Below are 15,288 nucleotides of genomic sequence, written 5' to 3'. Positions count from 1 at the left end.
TATCTATTTTATATATGGTAGTGTGTATATGTAACTGAAGTTTCTTAAGCTACGATAGCCTGAAAACAAAAATAGGGTCCAACTAGTAACCAACATTGACCTACCTAAATATGTAAAGCAGATACTATCAGAAATAAAAGGAGAAATAAACAGTCAAAGGTCAGTCAAAGGGTCCAAACTTTGAGTTATTAGACAAATAGTTTCTGAGCATGTACCATACAGCATGGTGACTATAGTTAATGATACTGAACTGTGTATCTGAAAATTACAGAAAGAGTAGATCTTAAAAATTCTCATCACAGGGACAAAAAATTGTAACACTATGAGGTAATGTTAACTAACCTCACTGTGGTAATTATTTTGCAACATATACATACATCACATCATTGCATCGTACACCTTAAACAACTCGGGTATCAATTATACCTCAATGAAGCTGGAAAGAAACAAGGCCCAAGTATAGTAGCAAGTGAAAATGTTCCCGCCTGTATCCCATTACCCCTATTCCCGCCTGTATCCCATTACCCCTAAAAAACTCCAAGCCATCTATAGCTCTGGAGCTCACCTAAGAGTGCTCTTGAACGGTACAGATCGGTACCTCTGCACATGTGGTGCCCCCGCCCTGGTCCCTCTCCTGCAGCTCTGTCCCACCTCAGTGCTGCTGCGACAGTCACCCTGATGCTGGGCCTTCCTTGACTGTGTACCCTAAAGCGCTATGGCTTGGACACTGCTGCCTCTTAGACCTGCTAGAGTCACAGGCGACCCGAGGTCTGGACCCAGTCACAGTCTGGATCCTGACACTGCGTGAGGCTCAGAGCCCCTCACCCCGACGATGACAGAGCTGCCCCTCCTGGTTACTCCTGTGCTTCCTGCTCTCCACCCTCAGGATGAGCCCCTGCTAGGAGGCCCCTCAGCTCCTCATCAGCTGTGATCCCCAGTGGCTACCCCCGTCCACCCTCGTATGCAGACTGGCCCGGTGCTGGAGGTAAACACAGCGCAGGTGCTGGTGTGGAGCCGTCCTACGTAGTAAATGTTTGGGAATACAAGAATACAGAATGCATGCCGTTCTTTTTCTTCTCCTTGGTAAATGTAGCCCATAGACACACGAAAAAGATGAAGCTATCCCTTTGGGAAGGAGGCTATGGGTTGGCCCAACAAACTGCTAATATTCGAAACCAAAAATCAGAAATTTAGAAATGTCATTATATTTCTTTGGCTGGATCCCTCCACTCTCGAACTATGTTAGATAACAGAGTTTTTAACACACAGAAAAGTATGAAAGAATATGGACTGCTGTTCCTCCCAGCTTTGGTTTTTGGAATGACATCAGAATGAATGATACTGAACAAATGTGAAGGATATAGTCTTACTTGTAAGCTAGTATGTTCTGAACCTTCAGCTGAGTTAAAACCTGGCAAGGTCTTGAAGGCAAAATCATGTATAATGACAGAACAGACATCGACCGAGGTCAGAAAATCCTCTTTAGTCGAAACTCCAAAGATGTGTGTCCTGAAAAGGCTCATATTTCTAGAAAACACTGCAAGGAATCCTAAACCCAATTGCATAATCCTTGTGTGGGTTGCGGATGTAGGTGTCATGTTACATAAATTCAGGGGCTGAATATCTCATCCAAGAGACTCAGAGACGCTTCCTCTTGACAAGGCACGAGGGGAAAGCACAGCTCTTAGTATGATCTCACCAGGAGAAAAATTACGACAGCTGGCAGCTAAAATAAAAGCTTCGTGACAAAGTGGCAGGAGAGCCAGACCTACACATTCTCTCCATTTGCTGCTTGGCAGTGAGTTCTGAACACATTTGCTGACAAATATGAAGGGCGGTGACTGCTTCTGTGTTGAATGGGTCGCAGGGCAATTGGGTGTTGGGCATAGATTAGAAGAACTGTCTTCGCATAACAGCAGAGGACACAGGGTCTTTGGTGAAGCTTCCTGGGCTTGAATCCTTGCTCTGTGCGACCTTCAGCAACTTAGTTAACGCCCCCAATTCTTAGTTTTCTCATCCTTAAAATGGGGACAACAATAGTACCTATCTTTCGGGTCACTTTAAACATTATATAGTTAGTGTCGTTAATGAATTGAACACAGTGCTTTGCCCCTAGTAGCTGTCCTTAAACCTTAACTATGAATACGGTTAATAATTCAGTCAATACGTACTCGTTGTCTAATTATTATTAGAAGAGAGAGAAGACAGAAAGATGTGTGTCTTCTGGTAGGTGCTGGAGGCTGGTCCAAGAGAAACAAACCAGGGATAAGGACAGGGCTGAGTCAGCTCCCAGACTTGTGATTTTGAGGCTCCGTGTATATGAACCTCCCCAGAGACCTCAACCAAGAACAGCCCAGAACCAACCACCTCATGCCTAATCCAACTGTGGTCCCATCCCATCTCTCTCGGTTCCTATTCTGGCTCCTATTCCACCAAGGGACTCTCGGTTCAGAGGCAGTATGACCCCCAAATCCCTTCCACCCCTTGAGGCTGGTTTCAGGATTCCTGGGAATCAGAGCCCTGCCCTGCATGAATTCCTTAGTTGCTAATACCTGACAGCACTTTGCGGATTCCATGCCTTGGATGAATGTCTCGAAGCTATTCAGACGGAATTAGCCCGGACAAGGAAACTGAACAGCCTAGCCTCCAAAGAGCTATTTTCAAGAGCTCCTAATTAAAGAACAGGCTGCAGAAGGAGAGGACCCAAGTCTCTGAAGACACACTAGAGCTACTTCCCAATCTCTCCTGTGCTTGGCCTTACCCATAAACTACTACTTTGGAAAGAATATACTGCCATTGTTTTAAAGGAGGATTAATACTCTGCAAACAGACCTTAGGTTAGGCAGTGATTTCTTAGATACGGCACAAGCAACAAGAGAAGAAAATAAATTAATTGAACTTCATCAAAAATAAAATATGCTGTGCCTCAAAAAATACCATCAAGTGTGTGAAAGAACAGACATAGAAAACAAACTTACAGTTACCAAAGGGGAAAGAGGGTGGAGGAGAGATAAGTTAGGAGTTTGAGATTAGCAGATACAAACTACTAGATATAAAATAAATAACAAGGTCCTACGATATAGCACAGGGAACTCTATTCAATATCCTGTGATAAATCATAATGGAAAAGAATATGAAAAAATGTATGTATATGTATAACTGAATCACTTTGCTGTGCAGCAGAAATTAACACAACATTGTAAATCAACTATACTTCAATTTAAAAAGAAAAGAGTGTGAAAGAATAACCCACAAAAGGATAAAATATTTGCAAATCATATATGATAGGGATTTGTATGTAGAATATAAAAAGAACTCTCACAACTTGAAAATATAAACAATCTAATTTTCAAAATGCACAAAGAACTTGAATCACATTTCTCCAAAGGAGACACACAAATAGCCAAAAAGCACATGAAAAGTTGCTCAACATCATGTCATTAGGGAAACATAAATCAAAACCACAAAGAGAGGGGCTTCCCTGGTGGCCCTGGTGGCGCAGTGGTTGAGAATCCGCCTGCCAATGCAGGGGAAACAGGTTCAAGCCCTGGTCTGGGAAAATCCCACGTGCCGTGGAGCAACTAAGCCCGTGCGCCACAACTACTGAGCCTGCACTGTAGAGCCCATGGGCCACAACTACTGAGCCCATGTGCCACAACTACTGAAGCCCGTGTGCCTAGAGCCCGTGCTCCGCAACAAGAGAAGCCTCTGCTCGCCACAACTAGAGAAAGCCCATGCGCAGCAATGAAGACCCAACACAGCCAAAAATAAATAAATAAATTTATTTAAAAAACCCAAACACAGTGAGATACCACTCCATACCCACTAGGATGGCTATGATCAAACACAGACGTTAACAAGTGTTTCCGAGGGTGTGGAGAAACTGGAACCCTCATTCATTGCTGGCGGGGCTGGAAAACGGTGCAGCCACTTTGTAAAAACAGTTTGGCAGTTTCTCATAGGGTTAAACACGGAGTTACCATATGACCCAGCAATTCTACTCTTAGGAATATACAAAAGAGGAATGAAAACATGTTCACACAGCAACTTGTACAGCTGACCTTTGAACAACACGAATTTGAACTCTTTGGGATTTTTTTCAATAGTAAGTGCTACAGTACTACATGATCCACAGTTGGTTGCATCCACATATGAGCAACCTCGTGGAGGGTCAACTATAAATTTTACTCAGACTTTCCACCGTAGGAAGGGTTGGTGCCCCTAAGCCCCGCATCATGTGTTGTTCAAGGGTCAACTCTCTGTGAATGTTCATAGCAGTATTATTCGTAATAGGCAAAGATTGAAAACCACTTAACATGTTCGTCAGCTGATGAATCTATAAACAAAATGTGGTCTATCCATGCAAGGGAATGTTATTTGGCCATAAAAAGGAATTAAGTCCTGTCATACGCTACAGCATGGGTGAACCTTGAAAACACTGTCAGTCAAAGAAGCCAGACACAAGAAGCCACATGATGTGCACATGAGTGCATTTCTATGAAATGTCCTGAACAGGTGGCTCCATGGAGACCTAAAGGTGAGTGATCCTGAGGGGGTGGGGAGATGGAGGAAGAGGGAGAAAATGCTTACAGACATAAGGTTTATTTTGGAGGTGATAACCACGCTCTGAATTTAGATCGTGGTGATGGCTGGGCACCTCTATGTATAATCAGACAACTGGATGGCCACTGGAGTGTACACTTGGAAGAGGGGACTCTTATGGCATGTGAATATCCCAATAAAAATCAAGGACTCTACATTAATGGTTTTTTGAGTTACTATTGTCAATTAATAGTCTCACATGAAATGCAGTCTGGTTTTAGTAACATACCAACCTAAAAAAAGTTATTAAATCCTAGCCTAAAGCAAACTTGAAAACCTATGGGGAGAGAGTGAGCCCTGGTGCCTTGTCTTCTTATAAGGACTCTAGTCCTGTAGAGCTGGGACCCCACCCTTATGACCTCATGGAACCTAAATTACCCTCTGAAAGGCTCTCTTTCCAAATACAGCCCCACTGGGGGTTAAGGCTTCAACTTAGGAATTTGGTGTGTGTGTTGGGGACACACACACACACACACACACACAATTCAGTCCATAGTACATTCAAAATAAATATCCATATTGGTATTGATCATATGGTATGCTTTTTATTTTTTTTAGTATTTATTACCCTAATTTTTAATGTCATTTACCTAATTGTAAGTTTATATAATTTAATTTTATATTGAAGTTTAGTTGATTTACAGTGTTTCAGGTGTACAGCAAAGTGATTCAGTTATACATATGTTTTATATATACATATATATATATTTTTTTGGCCACGCTGCACGGCTTGTGGGATCTTAGTTCCCTTGACCAGGGATTGAACCCGCGCCCTCAGCAGTGAAAGCGCAGAGTCCTAACCACTGGACCGCCAGGGAATTCCCTATATATATATTCTTTATCAGATTCATTATAGGTTATTACAAGATATTGAATATAGTTCCCTGTGATGGTATTCTTTTTTTTTTTTTTTTTAGGTAATTAAAATTGCATAATCAGGCCCCGGAAAAACCTGGATTTGCCTCTGAAGATTCTTATATTTCAGAGGAGGAAACTAAATCTTAGAAAGGAGAAGAACTCACTCTTAGTAATTGTTAGCGAGTGGAGAATCAGGCCTGAGGCTAGTGTGTTTGAGCCTAAACCCTAGCCTCCCTGCCTCACTGGCAGCTTGTTAGAAATGCAGACTCTCAGGTCCCACAGCCCTGGAGCCACTGGACCGAGAGCTGCATTTTAACAAGATCCCCAGAGTGTCTTGTGTGTATTCAAGTTTGGGAAGCCCCGCTCTAAGCTGATCTGCCTGGGGGTTGGGTGTGTGTCATGTACATTCCTCCCCTCCTTTTCCTCCGATGCATGCTGGGTAGCTGGAGGGACTCCGGGCATTGCAGGGACCCCACCTGGAGGCGGGGGGCTGAGTGCACAGGCTGAGTGGGGTGCTGAGGGCCTTTGCTGCCCAGCAGAAAGGGGGGAGATCTGGGCGGAGAGGCAGCAGCAAAGCGGGGCGTTGGGGTCGGGGCAAGGAAAGGGAGCCCCTGAGGTGGCCTCACACTCTGATTCTCTGCGCAGTGACAGCCCCCACTCCTTCAGTCAAGAGCTGCATCACGGCCGTCCAGAGCCGTAGCCAGGACGGGCCAGTGACAGTGGGCACAGGGACACCAAGCATGGTGCCCAGGCCTCAGAGCGGGTGCTGAAAAGGGGCAAAGCTTCAGCTTTCCTGCGACACTTAGGAAGGTGAGACAGGCAGATGCCAGTGTGTGTGGGAGCCTGGCCCCCACCCTGCCTTCAGTGACCTCGTGATGGGTGATGGTAGCTTGAGACAGGCCAGGGTGGGAGCATTCACACAATAAAAGTTGACAAAGTCTGCAAACTGGGGCTCTTTTTTTTTTTTGAGCCATTTTAAAAGATGGATCTGCACGTCCCTGGGTATTTACAACACCCAAAATAGAACATTCAATGATAGTTAATATCTGCAAAGGTGCTAGTTTAGTCAGGGAAACTTAAAAGAGTGTGTCGGTAAGGAACAGCTGGGAACCCCTGTCCCCCAGAATTCAGGCCCCTGCGTGCAGATGTGCATTTGCTCTAGAAGGTCGGTAAGCAAACCCAGGAGAGCGTCCTGCTCAGGACTCCACAAAGGGCAGAGCCCCCGCCCTCAGGCTCTCAGCTATCTATTGCTGGTACCCTGTGGCTGGAAACGCTAACCCCCTGCCTGGAACTTGTTTCCCTGGGGTGGCTCCATCTGGGAGGTGGTCAGCTGTTTCCAGCCTGCACACAATGGCTGGCACATAGCAGATACTGGAAAGTATCCATCTAACTGCACAATTTTGGACCACACCTCTACACGGGTGGGTCTGCGGGGATCCTCACGGTAAGGGAAGTTTGGGTTGCAAGCAGAGAAACTGGTTTCCTGCCTCCCAGGCTCTGTGCCTCTCCTTCACCGCTGACCCAGGAGACTGCCAGGCCTGCCACTGGAACTCTCCCCTGAGGGCCTTGGGAGCTCAGCCCACCATTCCGCTGGCAGCTCTGATCGTGCCCCCGGCCTCCTTGTGGCATTTCTTCCCAGTCCTTTCCCTCCACCCCACTCCTGGACAGAGGTGCCTGTTGGGTTTCGGGGTCTGAGATGCCTGGTGGCCCTCCTGGAATCAGAGGTGTCCAGGCCTCTGGGTCCTTCCAGGCCTCTATCCCATGAGAGCAACTTGAACCTCAGCCTGGAGGTGGAAGACTGCCTCCACCTATTAATTTTTCTAGGACATTGACTGTCTGGCTGAGAAACAGCTACCTGCTCTGACCCCCTTCTCCACTGGGACACTGGGCTATTCCTCACCCCCACTGCTTCTGTCACAGTCCCAGGCCCTCCAGTCACCTGTAAGCCATGAGTGGCACTTCCTCCTGTATCCTCAGCAGGCTCCAGGCCACAATCCTTGGTCCACTTCCCGGCTCTGGCCCCTCCCAGGCTGCCCTTTCCCATGTGGTGTCCAGAGCAAGGAGGGACTCCTGAGATCCTGGGGAGGAGCCCCTGACCCCCAAACCTAGAGGGGGAAGGAGTCGTGGAGACTCATTCATTCAGTGCACTGGTTACTTTATGGAGCACCCCCTCCACCTGCCAGGCACTGTCCTAGATGCTGGGGGTCCAGTGATGCATGAAACAGACAAAGGCCCAACACTCACTGAGATCAAATTCTAGGGGAGGAGACAGATGGCCAGACACATGCTGAATATGAGATGTACTTATATATTTATATTGCATTGATTTATAATGTATGAACCCACAATGGTTTATATACTTATATAAATATAAACAAAATTTATATATACATTCATATGTAAGCAACATTTTGTTTATAATGCAAGCATAAACAGTTCTTCATAAATGTAAACATTTAAATACATGCAAACAACAAATATATATTAAAAAATATATATATTATTGATATATATACAAACAGAATGATAAATGCTTGGAAGAAAAATAACTCAGGACAAGCAGAGCAATACTAAGTCTGTGCTTTCACACAGAGGGCTCCGGGAGGGCTTCCCTGGGGAGGTGGTATGGTATCTGAGCAGGCACCGCAGGGTGGGACGGTGCAGGCGAGCAATCCCGTGGCAGAGCATCCCAGGCGGAGACCTGAGGTGGGCAGAGCCGGGGGTGCTGAGCCGCAGGGCGCTGGGCTCCGAGGCCGAGCGCAGAGGTAGGAACAGGCTTGTGGGTGGGCGCCCCGGCCTCAGCACTTGAGGCCTTTCAGGTCGGGGAAAGGACTTCGCATTCTGTGTCTAGACCGGCCCCACGCCCCACCCCCCGCCCCGCTTTGTTAATGGAAAAGCTGGAGGGTAGCGGGAGGACGGCTCAGGCTGGCCTCGGGATTCCTCATCCAAGTTTAAGATCCGAAGCAGCACCTCCTCCGACACCGATCCCTGCAGGCTCACTTACTCGCCTTTTAGTCTAGTCGTTGGAACCACAGCAAAGAGTCATTTCTTTTAGTCACACTTTCGCACTAGCCCAGATCCCTTTGGTGGCTTTGGGGTGGGTTAGGAGGCGTGTGGGGTGAAGCTCGCCAGATCGGGGGCCTCTGGCTGGCCTGCTCTCGGCCCCCCGCGGGCTACCTCTGCTGGCATTTCTGCCCGCGGCCAGCGCTCGGACCCGCTGCGGGGCAGCGCGACCGCGGCGCCTCGAGAACTAGGCAAAGTCGAGCGCGCCTCCACCCGAGCTCCGGGAGCACCTCCGGGCCGGCTCCAGCGCCCGCGGCTTCCGGCTCCGGACGCCGGGGCGGGGCCCGAATCTGCATTTCTAGCCGGCTCCCAGATGCTGCAGGTCAGGCACCCACTTTGAGACCCACCGCCCCAGAGGTCGCTTGCCCGGATGGGGGTTCTGCTGGGTTCCAGGGCAGCGAGCCTGGCACCGCTCACTCACTCCTCGATCGCCAACCTCAGTCCTCCCGCCGGTCCGCCCACCTCGCCCTCGCCGGGCCCCGCCGCTGCCAGGTGCTTGCCCCTCCGCAGCTCCTCCCCGCCGCGGCGCGGCGCGCTCCCGGGGCCCGGAGGCCCGGGGGAAGCGCGCCGCGGGCCGGGTCCGCCGCTCGGCAGGCGCGCGGCGGCGGCGGGGGCGGCGCTCCCGGGGGCGCGGCGCACCTTACTCCCGGCGCCCCCGCCCCGCGCCGGCCCCTCCCCGCGCGGCCCGCGCTCCCGCCCGCGCGGGTCGGTTCCAGCCCCTTCCGTCGTCCCCGGCCGCTGTTCTCCGCCGGCCCGCGAGGGAGGACGATGGGTCAGCGCGGAAAAAGTGAATGAGGGCGGCGGCGGCGTCTGCGAGCGCCTGACTCGCGGGGCCCGAGCGCCGCCCGCGCCCCCGGCCCGCCGGCTCCATGGACGCGCCGCGCGCCTCGGCGGCCAAGCCCCCGACCGGGTAAGCGGCTCCGGGCTCCGCTCGGCTCGGACGCCCGCGCCCGCACGGCGCGCACTCGGGACGGGGGCGCCCCCTCCGGCCCGCGGGCCCGCGCCCCGCGAGGGAAGGGGGTTGTGTACTTTGTGCTCCCGGGTCGTTGCCCGGGTAACAGTGTCAGGCCGAGGCCCGGGCGCTTTTCGCGTGGGTGCTTTTGTGGGCGCGCTCCCTTTGGGGGGGTCCCCGCGGGCAGAGCCCCACCGAGCCCCGAGCCTTCCTCTGCCACCCGCGAGGGCTCCCCGGGGTGGGGGGGTGGGTGGGAAGGTGGTGGAGACTCGGCCCCGGCCCTCAGCCCTGTCGCTGACTTGCCCGGTTCCCGCCCGCGTTCCAGTCTGGTCACCCCGCACCCGGCACGGCACCCCGCCCCACGGTCCGCTCTACCTTCCCCCCAAAGGGAAGGGGAACAGGTTCCGGGCCCCCGGAGGCGCCTGGGTGCCGCGGTCTCGGGAGGGCTGTGTAGAGGGCGCTGTCCTGGAGGTTCTCCTGACCGCTGCTCCCCCGCCCCGGCTGGCTTTTCGGGGCTCCCCTGCACAGGGCACAGGCGGGGCGGACCGGGCCCGCGTCAGGGACCCCAGCATCGGATTATAGTGGGGGCTCCCATCCCGGCTGGCGTGGTCGTGCCCCTGCCCAAACCTTCGCGGGGTCTGTTTTCCATCCCACACCTCGCGTGTGTGCACTGCATGTCACGTTCACATTTTACTTGCAGAAAGAGTGACTTCCCTAATACAAGAAAAACAAGCCTGCTCTTTAACCGGATCCTGAGGCGGAATTTGAACCTTGCAAGACCCCACGGGGCCTGGCGGCCGCTGCGCTGCGACGTTGCGCGCTCTGCTTGCGGCTGCCTTGCGCCTCCGCGGGGCGCACCCAGGACCTGCGAACTGTCTTACGGGCCTGGAGCAAATGTGTGATGAGTCCTGCAAATGGAATGAGTGCCTGGGGTGGGCCCTGCACCTGCTTACCGAAGGGGCCCACGTTCCCTTCTAGCAACTGGTGTCCAGCGAGGCAGCTTTGGGCACAACTAATCTCATTTCTTTGCAGTGTATCCCACTGACTCATCCTGCCCGCGTGTGCCCGGAGGCCGCGGTTCTGCCCAAGTGCGCGAAAGGTTTTCAAAAACTGGCTTTTTGTTTTAACTCTCCCTTTAATGCCAGGAAAAAGTGAGCCAGGTTAACAAATCAAATAATCCTGAGGCTGAGGAATGTTAAAAAGAACTTTTTTTTTTTGTTGCAGGGCGCTTAGTGGTTATGTAATTACGTTTGAATAAACAAATCTCCCGCAAAGAAAATACACGTGGGAAGTCCTTTTTCATGGCAGTGGTCATTGCAAAATGACTTAGAGAAATGTGAAACAGAATTGCCTCTAAATCTGCCGTCTTCGGAGCTTATTTAATGAGCCTGTTTAAGGAGACGGAATCGTTTTTTGGCAAAACTACCTTAGAGATATATTTGAAGGAGAGAACATTTAAGAGGCCAGCGAAACGGTATCCAAAAACTATCTGTGAGATCCTTTAAAAGGAATCTGATTGTAGAAGTGAGACGGGGAGCCCTAAGAATTGGGCCCTCTTTCCAGGCTGGTGCTGTGTAAGCAAGAGGGCAGTCACCCTGGATCTGGTTCACAGTGCTTTGCAGAGCTCTGGTTGGCCTTCATGTCCAAGTCCCCCAGGGAGACTAAGGACTTTTGCTGTGGATATGGTAACAAAACTGAGATTGTTATTATCGATGCATTTGGTTCTGTCCCCACACTCACGTCCAGAACCTCCGATCTGCTTGTTTGAACATCTTTGTCCAAGAAATTTAGGCATAGTGCTTTTAAGTCTATTATTCCCAATTATTGTATCATTTGTTTTCGTACATTTTGGTGAAGTCAAGCAAATATCAACGTGCTTAAAATCAGAGGAAAGACATGGTCTTGGGTTTTTTTTGAATGTTTTATATGATTTAGGTGTATCGGTTGCCTACCAGAAAGGAAAGATACAGATGTGAAAATTTTGGCCTTGGTACATTATTGGTGGTAGTCAGCTTCTGTTGGTTCTTCACCGAAATGACAGTCTCGTCTCTCTGACTGGTTCCTATGTTGCTCTGTTCCTCTGAATAAGGCAGTGCTTGCCGTGTACTCCGGGGAATTTGTTTTTTCCCTGATACTGCCATCATTGGTTATCCAATCCCACTTTCGGTAAGTTATCACTTCTCTGCACGATAGCAGATAACTGATGTAACGCATTTGTTGTCTTTCACTGAAACTGGCACTTTTCCTTGTAATGGGCTGGATGGGGGACAATGAATTAAGGAGATTTCACATTATAAAATACGGTGTATGGGGCTTCCCTGGTGGCGCAGTGGTTGAGAGCCCGCCTGCCGATGCGGGGGACGCGGGTTCGCGCCCCGGTCCGGGAGGATCCCACGTGCCGCGGAGCGGCTGGGCCCGTGAGCCACGGCCGCTGAGCCTGCGCGTCCGGAGCCCGTGCTCCGCAACGGGAGAGGCCACAACAGTGAGAGGCCCACGTACCACAAAAAAAAAAAAAATAAATAAAATAAATAAATACGGTGTATGACAGCCCTTCTTGAGGATTACTGAAGGGACAGAGGACTTAGTGAATGTAAACTCACCCATCGTATGTCTGCCTAAATTATTAATGCAGAGTTATTAGTTATCTTTGTTGAGAACACAAGTATACATTTTAGTTGGATTGAAATTATAGGTTTTTACTAGTAATTTCATTAAAATCATAACTTAAGACTAACTTAAAACTGTCTGGGGAAAGTATTCTTTTAGGAAAGAAGACATATGCAAAAACTAACAGACTTGATGTGACTTTTTAGGAATTTCAGAGCTCAGTTGAGGTATAGTAATTGATGGAATATTCTAGAGTGCAAGTAAAGGTAAATTACCTTTGGGTGAGGTTTTAATATATCTTTAAGTCCATTTAAGACAAAGTTTATTGGCTTACTTTTAGTTTGAGTATGTGTGAGATCCATCCCAGTAGTTGGTGGTGGACACAGGGTTCACTGTCCCACTGGACCCTATATGAATAAGAGACAGAACATTGGTGAGTTTGGTAGGATACTGGTTAATTTTTTTTTTCTATGGCGGAAACACGTATTTCTGTAGAATAAAATAGCCTCCAGTGACATGAAATGTCTAAACAGCTGGTGCCTTTGACCACTGACTGCGTTCAGGCAGTGTGCTTATGTAAAAATCAGTGGAAGTTTGCTAGTCAGTCTCATCAAAAAGTGTGCTTCCTGGAGACATAGCTGGTAATCCTTTTTCTGCATAAATTCGTCTTTATTTAATCAAGTTATTAGAACAAGAAATAATTTTTAAAATATTAATTCAAGTGGGTAACTTGAGCTACTTGAGTCCTTTCAACACCCAACGTAGCGTTCAGTATAGGAGGCCCCTACTCCTGACAGTAAACTTGGGTGGCCAACTCAGCATTTCCTACCTCACCTCTCACGAGCTTACAGAGATAATAAAATATTAACAGGTGTGGCCCCATAATAACAGGTTGAGGCTTCTAGGCCTTTTTTTTTTTTTTTTTTTTAAGCTTTCTAGGCTTTTGACTAATGTGTTAGAAAATGTATTTACATCCTTAAAAATGACAGTGTGTCTAATTATTGGCTGCAATAAACTTTTCCCATTTAATTTGAGCTGTATTTTTTAGATGCTATGTTGGCGGTTTATTTAAGAATGTCAAAGTTATTGTTTGATATAAAGTGGAAAGGAAGCCTAGGAATTTTATTCTTTTGTAATTATAGTTTTTCTTAAAATTTTCTTAACACGTAAGAGGAGTTGGACATTTCCCTGTTACAATAGCAAATAATCTCAGAGCACTGTAAGTATTTCTCAGTGGTTGTATAATGAAGGTGAAGCTAATATACGATTAAATTTGGTATTATGACGTTTGTACTGTGCTGGGTTCTCCTGACTCTGGGCATGGCAGCCTGCAGCCCCTCCTCTGTCCCTCCCTGCCTGACTTTTCTGGCGCCAGCAGAGTGGATTATTATTGGGTAGGTGCAGGCAGGTGACACCCCCGTGTGTATGCAGGTCTGGGTCCAGTGGCCTCTTTAATTTGGGACCTGGGAAGTGAAGTAATTTCTGAACACCCGAGAGTGCTTCCATAATTATTAAGAAAACAGTGATTATAGGCTGTCTGCACACCAATGAGCAGTTTAGGTTTCTAGGCCTTTTGTGCTTTGTTATTAAATTTATCATTAAATTTAAATTTTTAATTGACCATCAGTTTTAAAAAGTGAGCCGAGATATTTGACACCAAAGTAATGTTTAGACTGAGGATGTGCGAATTTAAAACATAGGAACAGTTGGTTGTGATTTGGACTTGAACTAAATAAAAACGTTTAGTGGGGAGGTGGTGTATCCATTATGTGTTTCCTGCACCCCTTTATTCTCTCCCCATCCGCGTATAATTGTGGGCTCTGTGGATTGTATGTTTTGGATAATTTTAGTTGTACATTTTTTCAGTTGCTTTATACTATAACAGAATATAGATTTGCTATTTCATGATCCACTGAAGGCTTTTATATGTCTTCACCTCTGTACTTTTTTCTTGATTTAAGCCATTTAATATTGATGTATGTTATTGACATAGTGATAATATGCCTTTTTACTCTTCTATGATTTTCTTTTAAGCTAATTTTAAATCCCTTCCCTACCCCCCACCGTTTTATACCTTTGCTCCCTCACTCTCACCTTTTGTCACTGCAGTGTTCATTGTCCGGGACCACTGGGTGGCTTTCAGCCCCTGAGTTGATGGCAGTGTCTTTTATCACTTTTCCTTCGTGTTCCCATAGTTCTTTATTTTTTACCTGTCTCTTCCAGTCGTAGTATTCAACTTTCTTTCTGACTTACATCAATACTTTATATGGTTTCATTTGCTTTTATACACAGCTAATGATGGTAATTGTTTTCAAGACCTAATGGCGTGTATCCGGAAGTAGATTTTGCTACGTCCTCTGTCTGGTGGGTCTTCGGCGGCATCCGTGTTTCCTCCCGTCCATCTCAGGGATGGTCCCCCGCTTCAGAAATGAGGACGCTCGCTTCCCCGGCTGGGGGCACACTGCAGCCTTGAGGGTTTTCACAGGCTTCCATTTGTCCCCTAATTAGGTGCTGAGCTGTTGCTTGCCAGGACCCTGTCTTCTACAGGTCAAGTTCAATTAGAATAAATTCCACAGCCAAGAACATTTCTATTTAAAAATTAAAGGAAAAGCTTTTCAAGCAACGGCTAAGATGTATTTTATTGAGGTACATTTTTTTTTTTTTTGCGGTACGCGGGCCTCTCACTGCTGCGGCCCCTCCCGTCGCGGAGCACAGGCTCCAGACGCGCAGGCCCAGCGGCCATGGCTCGCGGGCCCAGCCACTCCGCGGCACGTGGGATCTTCCCGGACCGGGGCACGAACCCGCGTCCCCTGCATCGGCAGGCGGGCTCTCAACCACTGCGCCACCAGGGAAGCCCTGTTGAGGTACGTTTGATGAGACAGGTTCCCAGACCACAAACACTTTCTCACAAACCCTGTTGTAGATCCAATCCCCACCTCTGCCAAACCAAATGTTACCTTTTTAAGAGACACTGATTGCTTTAGAAAGATCATTGAAGTCCTTACCCTTTTTGAAAAAAACTGACACAAGTTCCCAAATTTGAGCCAGATAGACCAGGAGTCCTGGTTCATTGCGCTCCCCCTTCCTTCTCACTGTGTTGTCCAAGATCTCAGACGAGGAACTGTTGTCTTAGGGACACTCTCCCCTCCCTCCAGACGAGGGCAGCAGGCTGTCTTTCTCCCTGGACACATGTGGACCCACGTGGA

At 48.6% G+C, this 15,288-nt stretch overlaps 1 protein-coding gene and 1 long non-coding RNA gene across 2 annotated transcripts in view; one reads left to right on the top strand and one right to left on the bottom strand.

The window, feature by feature from the left end:
* The first annotated feature begins 8,893 nt into the window (after positions 1 to 8,893).
* Positions 8,894 to 15,288, top strand: part of LOC129391886 (translation initiation factor IF-2-like) — a 30,362-nt gene continuing 23,967 nt past the window's right edge. The window contains exon 1 of the mRNA XM_055083043.1: positions 8,894 to 9,433. Coding sequence (XP_054939018.1) covers positions 8,894 to 9,433 — 540 coding nt within the window. The remainder of the gene's footprint in view (positions 9,434 to 15,288) is intronic.
* LOC114485097 (uncharacterized) lies at positions 10,181 to 14,878 on the bottom strand. Its single transcript, XR_003678573.2, has 3 exons — positions 14,177 to 14,878; positions 12,417 to 12,489; positions 10,181 to 11,731 (listed from the first exon to the last, which is right to left on the bottom strand). It is a non-coding gene; the product is annotated as an uncharacterized lncRNA (long non-coding RNA).

The sequence above is a fragment of the Physeter macrocephalus genome, unplaced genomic scaffold, assembly GCF_002837175.3.
Source record: "Physeter macrocephalus isolate SW-GA unplaced genomic scaffold, ASM283717v5 random_504, whole genome shotgun sequence".
NCBI lineage: Eukaryota > Metazoa > Chordata > Mammalia > Artiodactyla > Physeteridae > Physeter > Physeter macrocephalus.
This window is presented reverse-complemented; position numbering and strand designations above follow the sequence as displayed.